This window comes from Schistocerca serialis, chromosome 1 (assembly GCF_023864345.2).
Source record: "Schistocerca serialis cubense isolate TAMUIC-IGC-003099 chromosome 1, iqSchSeri2.2, whole genome shotgun sequence".
Lineage (NCBI taxonomy): Eukaryota > Metazoa > Arthropoda > Insecta > Orthoptera > Acrididae > Schistocerca > Schistocerca serialis.
Window position 1 is genome coordinate 573,726,664 of NC_064638.1, and position 15,215 is coordinate 573,741,878.

The 15,215-nt window shown below is 45.4% G+C and overlaps 1 protein-coding gene across 5 annotated transcripts in view; it reads left to right on the plus strand.

Moving 5' to 3' along the window:
• Nucleotides 1-15,215, plus strand: part of LOC126476340 (uncharacterized) — a 676,721-nt gene that overhangs the window by 644,425 nt on the left and 17,081 nt on the right. For 4 of the 5 annotated variants that reach the window (XM_050103534.1, XM_050103533.1, XM_050103535.1 and 1 more), the window contains one exon: nt 14,552-15,013. In XM_050103534.1, coding sequence (XP_049959491.1) covers nt 14,633-15,013 — 381 coding nt within the window. In that variant the 5' untranslated portion in view covers nt 14,552-14,632. Of the gene's footprint in view, nt 1-6,135; nt 6,241-14,551; nt 15,014-15,215 lie in introns of those variants that run through there. The other variant, XM_050103538.1, reaches the window with a different exon arrangement.

Here is a 15,215-nt window from a genome sequence, read left to right on the forward strand (position 1 = left end):
TAAGGACATCACACACATCCGTGCCCGAGGCAGGATTTGAACCTGCGACCGTAGCAGTCGCGCGGTTCCGGACTGAAGCGCATAGAACCGCTCGGTCACCGCGGCCGGCTCACTTGAACTGGCGTAACTTCTGCGTTCCGACATTTGCGATATGTGGACGTGCCATATCATGAGGCAACAGCACCCCTTGTCCACAAAGGTGGTTTTCGACGGAAATGGTGCCGGCTATTCATTATTCGTTGGATATCTACCGGTGTTTTTCTTCGGCAGCCAAGAAAAGAATAACAGCGCGTAGGTCTTGTTTTTACGCATTTGGCAATAACGTCGTCATAGCTCACTTCTCCGCAGTTGCTGCACACACTTCACAAAGACACCGAATGCCACAGTAATCCCTTACCTACATGTCGATGCTTATATACCCGCATCGGACTCACGTTACATTGCATATACGAGGCGTATTCTTTAAGTAAGTACCGTTTTGAAATTAAAAAACACGTGCTAAGATATCTCAATAATTTTATTTTTACATGAAGCTATTACAGTCTGATTCTTCCTTGTTTACGTTGTGTACTGAGTGTTTAAGATGCCTCCGATAATCGTGAGTCCCACCGACTGTGAGGTACGGGCTGTTATAAGACTTCTTTAGTGCTAAAGGCCTAAAAGCGTTCGATATTCATCGTGAGATCTGTGCAGTTTACGGAGAAAACATTATGAGTGATGGAATGGTAAGAAAGTGGGTGAGATCATTTAAAGATGGCCGCACAAACGTGTATGATGAACAACGGAGTGGGCGTCCTTCGGTCGTTAATGAAAGTTTGGTGCAGGAAGTGGACAATAAGGTGAGAGAAAACAGACGCTTTACGATTTCCTCCTTGCGAGATGACTTTCCCAATGTTTCTCGCAGTGTTTTGTATGGCATTGTGACCGAGCACTTGAATTACCGAAAATTGTGCGCACGTTGGGTACCGAAAATGTTGACGGATGTGCACAAAACCAAACGTTTAGACAGGGCATTGACTTTCCTTGAGCGGTACCACAATGACGGTGATGATTTCTTAAGCCAAATTGTTACGGGCGATGAAACATGGGTGGCCTACGTCACTCGAGAATCAAAGCAACAGTCCACAGAAACTGAGCAAGGGCATCGTTTTGCTGCAAGCGAATCAGACCAAAGATCTCATAATATCTTTTCGATGGGAAACTCTAGATCATCCTCCGTACAGCCCCGATCTTGCACCCAGTGACTACCATCTGTTCCTGCACTTGAAGAAACACCTGGGCGGTCAGCGTCTTCAAGACGATGACGAAGCCAAAACAGTGGTGATGCGGTGGTTAACAAGTAGCCGGCAGACTTCTATGAGGAGGGTGTTCAAAAGCTGGTACAACGTTTTGGCAAGTGTCTCAGTATTGACGGAAATTATATAGAAAAGTAGATTAAGGAACAGGCTTTCGTGTAAAAATAAAATCATTGAGACATCTTAGCACGTCTTTTTTTAATTTCAAAACGGTACTTACTTAAGAAAACACGCCTCGTACGCTGCAGCAACGCCCTCAAACCGAAACTTTGTGATGGCCTCTTATGAAAAGAATTGCACTATAAAATGAAAAAAAAGGCGCGCATTTCCTTTCAGCATCACCAAATCCGATGGCATCAATAATTTTATTACAAGATACAGCGGCTGGGCAAAATGCGAAAGGTAGTAGTAAAACTCTAATTGTAACCTTGAAAAACTGAACCTGGGACCATAGAAACTTTTCTGCAGATTCACCCTTCACTGCGACACATTCTTCCCGACTATGGATGCCTTGGCGGAGACCCTGTTTGTAGAAGTCTGCACTTTGGCTGTTTTGGGAACGTTTCACAACAAAAATTACCTCGTCGTCGTTCTGGCAATGTATCCCACGCAATGGTTTCTTTGTCTGGGGAAAAATAAGTTGTCCACAGCTCGTGGTCATGCGGTAGCGTTCTCACTTCCCGCGCCCGGTTCCCGGGTTCGATTCCTGGCGGGGTCAGGGATTTTCTCTGCCTCGTGATGACTGGATGTTGTGTGATGTCCTTAGGTTAGTTAGGTTTAAGTAGTTCTAAGTTCTAGGGGACTGATGACCATAGATGTTAAGTCCCATAGTGCTCAGAGCCACTTGACCCAAAAATAAGTTAATGAGCCCACGTCAGGACAATGTACGGCGCGATAAAAAATTTCTTCGCCCAAAAACGTTGCGTGCGTGACTCTGCCCTGAGGAAAATGAGTTGCGACGTTGTCGTGGAGCAAAAACACACCCTTGCACGTCTTCCCGGGACGCTCCATTTAGACAGACTTCGGTAGCCTCGTCTACAGATGTCCTCCCGTGACCCTTTGCCCTTAGGCGGATAAAGAAGTGATGTGGATTAGCTTGACACAACCGCAACATTTCGCTAACCACCTCGGTTCGGCTCGCTTTTTCAACGGATGTCAGCAGTCATCGAATCCCGCGTGTGACGACCTTCCTTATGTTCAAATGTAGTGCAAGATGTTGAACACCGATCCACGGCTGATATCGCACTTTTTCCACTATCGCATCGACTGTGATTCGCCGGTATTCGAGCTTCAGGGCCTCCCTCTTCTCTTGCGACTGCCGGTTCTTCACAAAGGGGCGACCTGCCACTTGATCGTTCAGACTTGCTCGAGTACACTGCTGGCGTCTCCGTCATATTATGGTGCTTTTCTGCCGTAGAATTCCAACAACTCAGCGTCGATTTTTGTTGTGTTGTTTCCCTTCAAACTTGGAAAATTACCGCACGATACTCCACTCCATCGACGAACAGCGTCATTTTGTTTTACTGAGCGAGGTGGCGCGGTGGTCAGCACACTTGACGTGCTTTCGGGACGACGACGGCAAATCCCTAAATCGGTCCACCCAAATGCCGGGGTGGTCCCTTTGAAAGGGACCGATGTTACTACAAGATGCTTCATTGCATGACAGAATGGCGATGTACTTCCAACATGATTGATGTCCGGCACATAGCTCGCGTGCGGTTGAATCGGTATTGAATAGCATATTTCATGACAGGTGGATTGGTCGTCGAAGCACCGTACCATGGCCCGCACGTTCACCGGATCTGACGTCCCCGCATTTGTTTCTGTGGGGAAAGTTGAAGGATATTTGCTAGCATGATCCACCGACAACATGCGTCAGCGCATTGTGAATGCATGTGCGAACATTACATTACGAAAGGCGAACTACTCGCTGTTGAGAGGAATGTCGTTACACGTATTGCCAAATGCATTGAGGTTGACGGACATCATTTTGAGCATTTATGACATTAATGTGGTATTTATAGGTAATCACGCTGTAACAGCATGCGTTCTCAGAAATGATAAGTTCACAAAGGTACATGTATCACATTGGAACAACCGAAATAAAATGTTCAAACGTACCTAGGTTCTGTATTTTAATTTAAAAAACCTATCTGTTAGCACCTGTTCGTCTAAAATTGTGAGCCATATGTTTGTGACTATTACAACGCCGTCTATCACAAAGCAAAAAAAGTGGTCCAACTAAAACATTCATATTTCTTTACGTACTAAATGAACATGTAATAAAAAATGGGGGTTCCTATTTTTAAAAAACGCAGTTGATATCCGTTTGACCTATGGCACCGCCATCCAGCGGGGCAAACAAAAGCGCCATCTGGTTTACCCCTTCAAGCTAGACAAGTTTCGTTCTTTGTAGTTTTTTCGTTTGGCGCTTATTTCGTGAGATATTTGGCCCGGTCACGATCAATGGACCACCCTGTATACCAGAATTGCAGACGTGTACCTACAAAGAAACTAAAAATTAATTACATAAATTTATTTTCTCGTAGTGATAGTTAAAACTCAGTGGCCCTCCTACAGACCGCTCAAAACATGACGCTATTTCATGAGAGGATATAAGTTGATAGTAGCCCACGGCCAGTGTCAATTTGAATAAAACAATTTTCGGTTTAATTTCCTTCAGTATGACCCTTGCAAAGTTGGTTTGAAGGTCGGTGACGTAGCTGTTTTACCGTTTTATAGCAAAGCTGCCTGACACTCAGAATTATTTTATTCAGATTTACAGGTGAAAGTATTTCTTCTGTTACACGTATGATCCTTGATTAATTCAGAAGGATATGCGTTACACATTACAGAAAAGGCTATTAATCGTTACTTCGTGCATATGACTTGCCAGTTGCGCCGAGTCTCAGAAAGCAATCACAAAAATGTATGGTAATGGCTCTGAGCACTATGGGACTCAACTGCTGAGGTCATTAGTCCCCTAGAACTTAGAACTAGTTAAACCTAACTAACCTAAGGACATCACAAACATCCATGCCCGAGGCAGGATACGAACCTGCGACCGTAGCGGTCTTGCGGTTCCAGACTGCAGCGCCTTTAACCGCACGGCCACTTCGGCCGGCTGTATGGTAATGATAAACCCAATAATTACATTATCGAGCTGTTGTACAAGATCAAGAAGACAAGAAATGTGAGCGCTGCAGCCCAAAGTGACCCACAAAAAGTTAATGTCCATTCTTATTCTTCCCTCATGGTTCTACTACATTTCTAAGTTACCCGCATTTTCCTGCAGTATTCTTTCCAGAGAATTCAAACATTTTGCACCTTTTTACGTTGTAATACTGTTTTTCTAGGTGAACAAATCCCATCCATTCATTCCTACATTCCGTCAATGGTGTTATTGACGAAACGACACCATTCGACCAAATAAACTGCCGCATACGTTTTCTGTATCTGCCAGCCGCACCTCCGTCCTCCTGTGCTAACAAAATATTAAATTTTTTGCATCAATTAATTTTTAATTTCGCCCAAGTTATTATTTTTGCAACTTTACAGACGTTATTAGGTCTACAACTTTGCCGACGCCATTTTTTCTCGAAGTTCGAGGCTCTATTTGTCTAGGACGTCTTTTCATGGTTCGCGTGGCTGCCCCCGTCGGAGGTTCGAATCCTCCCTCGGGCATGGATGTATGTGCTGTCCTTAGCGTAAGGTAGTTTAAGTTAGATTAAATAGTGTGTAAGCTTAAGGACCGATGACATCATCAGTTTGGTCCCGTAAGATCTTATCACAAATTTCCAATTTCGAGGCTCTACTGTGAAAAACTTACAAAGCCCGCGGTTGAAAAACTGGGCGTCTTTTGAAGAGATCCATGAATCGATCAAATTTTGCACTTGTTCGTATGACCGGAAGTCCTGGCCAGCCAGGCCGCGAGTCATTGATTGAAAATGGTGACAGTCAGAGCGAGCAACGTCTGGAGAATACGGCGCGTGGGACGGAACTTCCCATTTGAACGTTTCCAAGTACGTTTTGATGGGTTTTGCGACATGGGATCGATCGCTGCCATGCTGCAAAATCGTCTTTTCATGTCTGTCACTGTGTTGTGGCCGTTACTCTTTCAGTACGCGGCTCAAACGCATAAACTGCTTTCGAGAACGATCTCCTGTGATTGTTTCCGTCGGTTTCAGTAGCTTCGAAAACCTTCTGTCTGCCACCGCCATACCGGTTTTGGATGTCAAAATCATCGTTCTTGAAGCGCTGAAACCTTTCTCTGCACGTTCTTTCACTAACAGGTGGCTCACCGTCGGTGTTACCCAGCATTTTATGAGCCTCAGGCGACGATCTCTTCATGCTGAAGCAAACGTTAAAGCCTTACGCAAATGGCGAGAACTTGGCTCGTAAGTTGACATAGTCGACCTAGCAAAACTTCATGAATCAATCACGTTGGACTAATATTTTGATGGCGTTGTGTTTAAAAATGGCTCAGCTTATTATATGATACTTGAGGTGAACCAAGTGCATCACTCTTTGCCGCTACTGTCATCTATTGCTAAGCAGCGGAAACAAAGTTGTAGGCTTATTATGTAAAACAGAGTCTATCTTTAAAGATGGTGGCTAGGAACAGCGCCGACCATGAAGTGCTGCTTGAATTCAAATGTGGTTCGATAACTGGTTGGTTGGGGGCGAGCTCGCTGTTTTCTGCGGCTGAAGAAAACAGGTTTGCGTCATCCTCGCCCACGCGGATTTCAGCGCACTGGGAGCGGGGTGAGCGAAGGACGTGCCGGGAATTACTGGGAGCCGATTTTTCCTCCGCCGAGTTCGCTGCCTGCCGTAGGCGGCCTTTGTTCTGTGCGTACGATCGGCGTGGCTGGACGTTTCTGAACCTGTATCGTTGACGACACTGCAGATATTCGGTGGCGAAAGATTTACGTCGGCTTGTTTGCAGGTAACTCCAAAGGAATATCTTTTGTAGCTGCGCCAACCATCTGTAAATGCCGGCCGCTGTGGCCGAGAGGTTCTATGCGCTTCAGTCCGGAGTCGCGCTGCTGCTACGGTCGCAGGTTCGAATCCTGCCTCGGGCGTGGATGTGTGTGATGTCCTTAGGTTAGTTAGGTTTAATTAGTTCTAAGTTCTAGGCGACTGATGACCCCAGAAGTTAAGTCCCATAGTACTTAGAGCCATTTGCATTTGATCTGTAAACCGTAAACAAAGCAAAGTTAGTTCAATGCTTTATCCGTAGTAGATGAATTATTATGTATATAAGTTCCGAGATAAACATAGTAAGGGTTAAAGACATTAATAACGCTTGTACACGAGCGGTGGGACACAGCAACTCCGAGGTAGCGATGATGTGGGGCTTTTCCCGTACGACCATTTCACGACTATACCGTGAATATCAGGAATGCGGTAAATCATCAATTCCGACATCGCTGCGCCCGGAAAATGATCCTGCAAGAACGGGACCAACGACGATTGAAGAGAATCGTTCAACGGGACAGAAGGGCAACACTTCCGCAAATTGCTGCATATTTCGATGCTGGGCCATAAACAAGTGTTAGCGTGCAAACTATTCAAGGAAATACCATCGATATGGCCTTTAGGAGCCAAGGCCCACTCGTGTACCCTTGATTACTGATCAACACCGAGCTTTACGCTACGCCTGGGCCGGCCAGAGTGGCCGTGCGGTTCTAGGCGCTATAGTCTGGAACCGAGCGACCGCTACGGTCGCAGGTTCAAATCCTGCCTCGGGCGTGGATGTGTGTGATGTCCTTAGGTTAGTTAGGTTTAATTAGTTCTAAGTTCTAGGCGACTGATGACCCCAGAAGTTAAGTCGCATAGTGCTCAGAGCCATTTGAACCATTTTTGCTTCGCCTGGGCCCGTCAACACCGACATTGGATTGTTGATGACTGGAAATATGTTGCTTGGTCGGACCAGTCTCGTTTCAAATTGTATCGAGCGGATGGACGTGACGGATATGGAGACAACCTCATGAATCCATGGACCCTGCATGTCAGCAGGAGACTGTTCAAGCTGGTGGAGGCTCTGTAAAGGTGTGGGGCGTGTACAGTTGGAGTGATATGGAACCCCTGATACGTCTAGGTACGACTCTGATAGGTGATTCGTACGTAAGCACCCTGTCTGATCACCTACTGTCATTCATGTCCATTGTGCATTCCGACGGACTTGGGCAATTCCAGCAGGACAATGCGACACCCTACACGTCCAGAATTGCTACAGAGTGGGTCCAGGAACACTCTTCTGAGTTTAAACACTTCCATCGGCCACGGAACTCCCGAGACATGAACATTATTGAGCATATCTGTTGTTCAGAAAAGATCTCCACCCCCTCGTACTCTTACGACTTTGTGAACAGCCCTGCAGGATTCATGGTGTCAATTCCCTCCAGTACTACTTTATACATTAGTCGAGCCCATGCCACATCGTGTTGCGGCACTCGTGCGTTGTCGCGGGGGTCCTACACGATGTTTGGCTGGTGTACCAGTTTCTTTGGCTCTTCAGTGCATAAGAAATAATAGTGTAGCAGTGACATTAAAATACTGGTAGCATTCGATAACTCTCTGTTGAGATGCAAGCTCAGCGTTGGTGGGCAGAGATTTAGGGACGCTGGGAAAAACAGGAATCAACTTAGATGGGCAAGAATTTGAGTCACTTTAGCCAGCATAAAAGGTAATAATATAAAGAATGGTGAGAACCAACAGAAGTTGAACATTATGTGTAGTTTACAGTCTATATTAGAGGTAGAAAACTTTCTTTACCTACTGCCCATTTTTGTTTATCTGTTAGTAGTCAAATTTTTAACACCAGCTAGTTCTACAATAATGGGAACCTATAAAGTAAAAAAGTAACTTTATGTTATAAAATTTATAAAAACAGAGTTGCAGCAAGTTAGAGTATATAATAATAATAATAATAATAATAATAATGTACCAAATACTTTGTCAAAATTTTACGAAAATGAAAATGTATTTCACCCCCAACCGCCTACTGCCTACCATGGAAGCTGGAACGCGCACTATTGAGCAGTAGGGCCCAGGTTGCCAACCACTGATCTGGACAGAACTACTTGTAAGACAGCTTCAATCAAAACATACATTTCTGCGTATATTCTGCATACAAGTTTTTTGTTTACTGGGCGCCGTTGTGGGTCTGTAGCGAAAGCTTCAAGGCTTCCTGCAATGCAAGATGTCCGGAGTCTACTGTCCTCTGGATCTCGAAAACGAACAGGGAAAATTGGGTTTCATAGATCGGTCCTTGCGGTAACCATGTTGATTCTTCCAAAGGAATCGTAAGGTTTCCCTAAATCATGGCGACAAGCAAATGCAAGTATAAAATTCCAATATGATGCTTTGATCACCTGACTGGATATGTCGAAGATTGTTTTGTTGGTATGAGACATGAAATTATTACCTGCCATCCAGCATTATAAGCTTTTAATATCATCGTCTGTATTTTTTTAAATAGAAAAATCTACTCATTGAAAAGGCAACCATTCGAGACTTATATGGATCCGCCCGCAGAATGATCATATTCAACTGCGAAAAAGACTAAGTTCCAAAAGTTATCATAAGTGGCCGTGAATACACTTTTTGTGCTTGCAGGTGAGACTCGTAGAGATTATGTGGCTTTCCCATAATCCAGATGTGTGTGTTCAGTGCATTCACACAACCATCAATATCGAACCAAGCGTCGTCAGTCCGAACCAATCCAGTTTTCTCCCACCCGGCGTTACAGAATACACGAACAACTGAAAGAAAGCGACACGTTTCGTAGTATTTACTAGTTGCAGCTCTTAAACGGCACGATTTCTGTACGGATACGTCTTCCATAACACGGTGCGGGCACTACCAACGGAGAGACGAGCTTGGCTGTACAGCTGCTGCACAGACTTCGAGCTGTTCAAAGAACATGCAGCTTCCATGTTGATCATAACTTCTAGTGTTGACATTTTCGGTCGACCACTTTAGGTTACATCAGCCATATTTCCTGTCCTCTGGAACCTACCGCCCAGTCGCTTGATGGTGAACTTGTTTAGTGCATGCTTTTCTTACCTACCTGTGAAGTGTTCAGTCCCAGCACAGTTGGAACAATGTACTGGATAACAATATATACTTTCTGCTCTGATGTGTAGATCATTTGTAACTGAATGAAACAAGGGTCAGATTAGAAAAAAAAATTTTTTTAATAAACACATACTCTTCAATGAAGCTATCGCTCTTCTGGAGCTGCCTCTACATTTCACCTATACCCACGCCATGTAAACGACTGTGAAGTGCATGGCAGAAGAGCTTTCCATGCTGTCACATATTACGGTTATTTTCCATTCCATTCGGGTATGGAGGTCAGCAAGAGTGAGCGTTTAAATGCTTCTATGAGCGATGTAATTAGTCTAATCTTGTCATCTCTCTTTATACAGGAGTGGTATATAGGGATCTGTAGTATATCCTTCATTTAACACTGACTGTTAAAACTTTGTAAGTAGGCGCCTACCAGTTTAGGTTTCTCATCATTTCCATGACGCTTTCCCGCGAGTCAAATAAACATGTGACGGTTCATGCTGCTCTTATCTGTGTACGTTCATCATATCCTGTTAGACCTATCTGTTGTGGGTCCCACACACCTGAGCCACACTCCACAGTGGGATGCGTGGGAATGTAGTAAGCATTCTCCTTTCTACACTGAATGCATTCGCTGGTTATCGGGGCTCAGTTCGAAGGGCGACCCGTCACTGGAGACAAATTTACTGCAGTCTATGAGATTCCCTGCCGAGTACGCGTCTGGAGACGCCCCGGACGGCGGTGGGATACCAATTTGACTGTCGCCTGCCGTACGGCCCAACAACCTGGAGTGATGGTCGGAAGTGTCATTTTTTTTTTTTGATAGCAGGACCCCTTTGGTCGTCATCCGCGATACACTTACAGCATAGTGGTACGTCGCCGACATTCTGCGCCCCGTAAGCCATTCTGGGCTTACATTTCAGCAATATATTGCTCACCCGCACAAGGCAAGAGTCTCTTCTGCTTGTCTTCGTGCTGGCTAAACCATTCGTTTGCCAGCAAGATCGGCGGACCTCACTTTTATTGAGAACGTTTGGAGAATAATGGGCAGGGCCTTCGAACACTTTCGGAATTTTCAGGATCTAACGTGGCAATTGGACAGAAGTTGGTATGGTATCCTCAGGAGAACATCCAACAACTCTGACAATTAATACCAAGTCAAATAAGTGCAAGCATAAGGACCAGAGGGGGATCAACGCGTTACTGACTTGCCCAATTTGTGAAGCTCTTTCCCTTCAATAAATCAGCCAAGTCTTCTGAAATTGTATTAATTTCTTTGTCTGTACATGCATATTACATGTACCGTTTTCCGACCCCTTTCTTTGTCTGTACATGCATATTACATGTACCGTTTTCCGTCCCCGTCTAATAAGACAAGGGTTTACAAAATTGGATTTGACGATTTCGACAAAGTACACATCAGGAAAATTGGTAGAAACTTTCGGATAGATTGTAAAGAGCACAAAAAATCTATCGATAACAATAGAAGTACCTTTGGACTGCATTTCCTGAACGACAAACATACATCCAAAAACATTAACGAAGAGCTCCAAATTTTACATTATGCTAAGAAAGGGAAGCAAATGCATATCATAGAAGAAATCGAAATTTTCAGTTATTTAAGAAGTAAATCAGATACTTATCTTAATGAGCAAACAGATCTGCAGAACAAAAAGTTCCTCAGTGACTTCAGCAACATTGTGTTAATGACCAATCAGAAATCATCTGTACAATAAAATGAAATTTAAAGTTTAATCTTATCTCTCCACATATTTTAATATTTATTTTTATCTTTTATTTTATTTTCAGTACCATTTTGTTTCTTACTTTTCTTTTAACTTTCCTCAAATAGACGCATAAATGCAGTCATAATAATTTCGAATACTATAACACTTATTCCACGCTTAGCTTTACTCTATGATGAATACAGTATCTTTGTAAATGTCAGTCTGTCAGACCAACAACACAGCATTTGTGAACAAAACAAATAGAAAATAGAAACTTAAAGACACTGTTATTTCAATACGTGCTGCATAGCATTCTATTGCAGGTAAATGTGTTTCAAATAAGTTTACTTTCACACCATTACATTTCCATTCGTGGAAGTAATATAATATGTACTATTTTGTACAGAACCACACGGTTATTTCCAAGATCTCTCATTATTGGACTAATTACTACGCTCGAAATCAGCACTGGAGGATAGTAGATTCAGAGTTGAAAGAACACCAGTTTTCAACTTGCGTTTCGAAGGAATATTCAACTGTCCACTTTTCAAATCCCTTTCATAATCCGAATCAGCAAAATGTATTGAGCAGATACGAGCGTTTTCAACTGAAACCGAATCTGCACGTTTACAAGTATTTATCCATTTTCGCTTCGTCTCATTGTTTTTGGGGAATATATTGAACTTAACTCCTAAGCTAGTTTCTTGTCTGCTGCGGTTAGTACAACTGGCGATCGCCCAGCAAACCTTTATTTTTCACTTAAAAATTTCGTGTTAAGAATCCCTCAGTACACTGATAATTGCGGCGCAGCTCTGTACTGAATCGGCAGTGACCAACAAAAATTCGCACGTCGTTACGAAACTTGTTTCCGCTTGTAAACGCTTTCACAAGGTGTTGGACTGACAATTCGTAATTTTTCACAAACACAACTTTTATTTTTGTAAGCTCACAAGGTTGATGAGTGAATATACAAACGAAAGGTAACAATAACGATGCCAGTAAAAGTCTCCTAATTGAGGCAAAGAAAAGTTCACTTCTAATTTTCCACAAAGGTTCGCGGTAACACACTCACACACTAGTAACGGTCACAGTACACGAGGTCGGCATCCGGCGTGAACTGAACTTCGGGGCTGGTTCTAGCCCCTATATAGCTGTCTCCAGCCAGTCAGGTTTTGGCGTAGTGATACTTCCTGCAGGCCGTGGCTCGAGCTCCACCTGCAGGAGGTAGTTCTCGGAATGTCTGTTTCTATTATCTTGCATGTAAACAGCCGGTGTTTCCCATGGTGCTTTTGGTACGCCTTGGGCATAGACAACCTCGTCCTCTGTGGTGTTATATGGGTTGCCGGTCCTCAGGGGTCATTTTGGCTCCGGTATAAAACAAGGCATTACAAGTAAATTGAAGGTGCGGAGTGGAGGAAAGGAACGGAAAGGGGAGGGACCACTGCTTTCAGCTGCGTTGGGACGTTAAGCGGAATCGGCGAAGACGAGTGAAAATGTGTACCGGACCGGAATTCGAACCCGGGTGCGGTAACCACTACGCCATCCGAGACACAGTGTAGTCGCAACTGCCGGTCCTATCTCGGCTCGCCTGACGGCCGATACACACTCCCATCGAGCAGCACCTATCCGCTCTTCACCTTCAACTTACATATAATGTACAACAGCTGCGGATTCTGCGTGGTGTCTGTTGTTTCGGACATGTCCGAAAGAACAGACACCACTCATTCATACAGTTAGACAGGTTACGGCACTTGCGCTGCGTGCCAGTTTGGTTCAGTCCGTGGATACTGTATTCTAGTATCGGTAGTTCACTATGACGTGAGCGACCGGCTTGCTACTGCCCGTACACCTCCTAATTCCTACCGTGTATTCTAGTATCCGTAATTTTATCAGTTAGAAGCTAGTTTCAGCCTTCTAACCCATTCGCAAGCGATGTTTACTCCTATTACACTACTGGCCATTAAAATTGCTACACCACGAAGATGACGTGCTAGAGACGCGAAAATTAATCGACAGGAAGACGATGCTGTGATATGCAAACGATTAGCTTTTCAGAGCATTCACACAAAGTTGGCGCCGGTGGCGACACCTACAATGTGCTGACAAGAGGAAAGTTTCCAACCGATTTCTCGTACACAAACAGCAGTTGACAGGCGTTGCCTGGTGAAACGTTGTTGTGATGCCTCGTGTAAGGAGGAGAAATGCGTATCATCGCGTTTCCGACTTTGATAAAGGTCGGATTGTAGCCTATAACGATTGCGGTTTATCGTATCGCTACATCGCTGCTCGCGTTGGTCGAGATCCAATGACTGTTAGCAGAATATGGAATCGGTGGGTTCAGGAGGGTAATACGGAACGTCGTGCTGGATCTCAACGGCCTCGTATCACTATCTGTCGAGATGACAGGCATCTTATCCGCATGGCTGTAACGGATCGTGCAGCCACGTCTCGATCCCTGAGTCAACAGATGGGGACGTTTGCAAGACAACAACCATCTACACGAACAGTTCGACGACGTTTGCAGCAGCATGGACTATCAGCTCGGAGACCGTGGCTGCGGTTATCCTTGACGCCGAATCACAGACAGGAGCGCCTGCGATGGTGTACTCAACGACGAACCTGCGTGCACGAATAGCAAAACGTCATTTTTTCGGATGAATCCAGGTTATGTTTACAGCATCATGATGGTCGCACCCGTATTTGGCGAAATCGCGGTGAACGCACATTGTAAGCGTGTATTCGTCATCGCCATACTGGCGTATCACCCGGCGTGATGGTATGGGGTGCTACTGGTTACACGTCTCGGTCACCTCTTGTTCGTATTGACGGCACTTTGTACAGTGACGTTACATTTCAGATGTGTTACGATCCGTGGCTCTACTCTCATTCGATCCCTGCGAAACCCTACATTTCAGCAGGATAATGCACGACCTCATGTTCCAGGTCCTGTACGGGCCTTTCTGCACACAGGAAATGTTCTAATGCAGCCCTGGTTAGCACATTGTCCAGGTCTCTTACCAACTGAAAAGTCCGGTCGATGGTACCCGAGCAACTGGCTCGTCACAATACGCCAGTCACTACTCTTGATGAACTGTGGTATCGTGTTGAAGCTGCATGGGCAGCTGTACCTGTACACGCCATCCAAGCTCTGTTTGACTCAGTGCACAGGCGTATCAAGGTCGTTATTACAGGCAGAGGTGGTTGTTCTGGGTACTGATTTCTCAGAATCTATGCACCCAAATTGTGTGAAAATGTAATCTCATGTCAGTTCTAGTATAGTATATTTGTCCAATGAATGTCCGTTTATCATCTGCATTTCTTGTTGATTTAGGAGTTTTAATGGGCAGTAGTGTATTTTATCCCTGCTACCTCCAAAAGTTCTGAGTGTGTAGCCTAGTCATAATTGTCAGAAGTTTTTGCAGAAAGTATATGTGTGGGTGTGTGGTGTTGCAGAGCCCGCCCGCCGCACCCGGCAGCCAGAAGCTCGCGGCCTCCGCCCCCGGGCAGCAGCAGCAGCACCATCAGCAGGCCAGCATGTCCCGCCAGCAGACGGAGCGCTCCATCCCGCACCTGCGCGACATCTTCGGCTTCCACGGCTGGGAGCCGCAGCCGCAGCAGCCCGACCCGGCGGCCGCAGTCGCGCAGAAGCTGCAGGAGATGCGCGTCGACGCCAGCAACGACAGCGCCGTGTCCGTGGGCTCCACCAGCGAGGACGACTCCCCGCAGAAGGGGGGCGGCGGGGGCGGCGGCGGCGGCGGCGGCGGCAGCGGCAAGAAGAAGAAGCAGCGCAACAGCCGGCGCGACAACGCGCGCACCCTCACCGAGCGCGACGTGAAGCACCTGGAGCGGCACCTCTCCATGAAGAAGACCATCCGCAAGAAGATCATGCGCGACCTGCAGCAGGCTTTCGTAGAGGTGCGCAGTCCTTCCCCTTCCTGCACAGTGACAAGTAGCGGATATTTGCGTTAATTGTATCACTTTTGAGATTTTATTTTTTACACCCTAAACATTACGCTGAGGTGACAAGTCAGGGGACATCGAAAAAATGTTCAAATGTGTGTGAATTCCTAAGCGACCGAACCACTGAGGTCATCGGTCCGTAGACTTACACACTGCT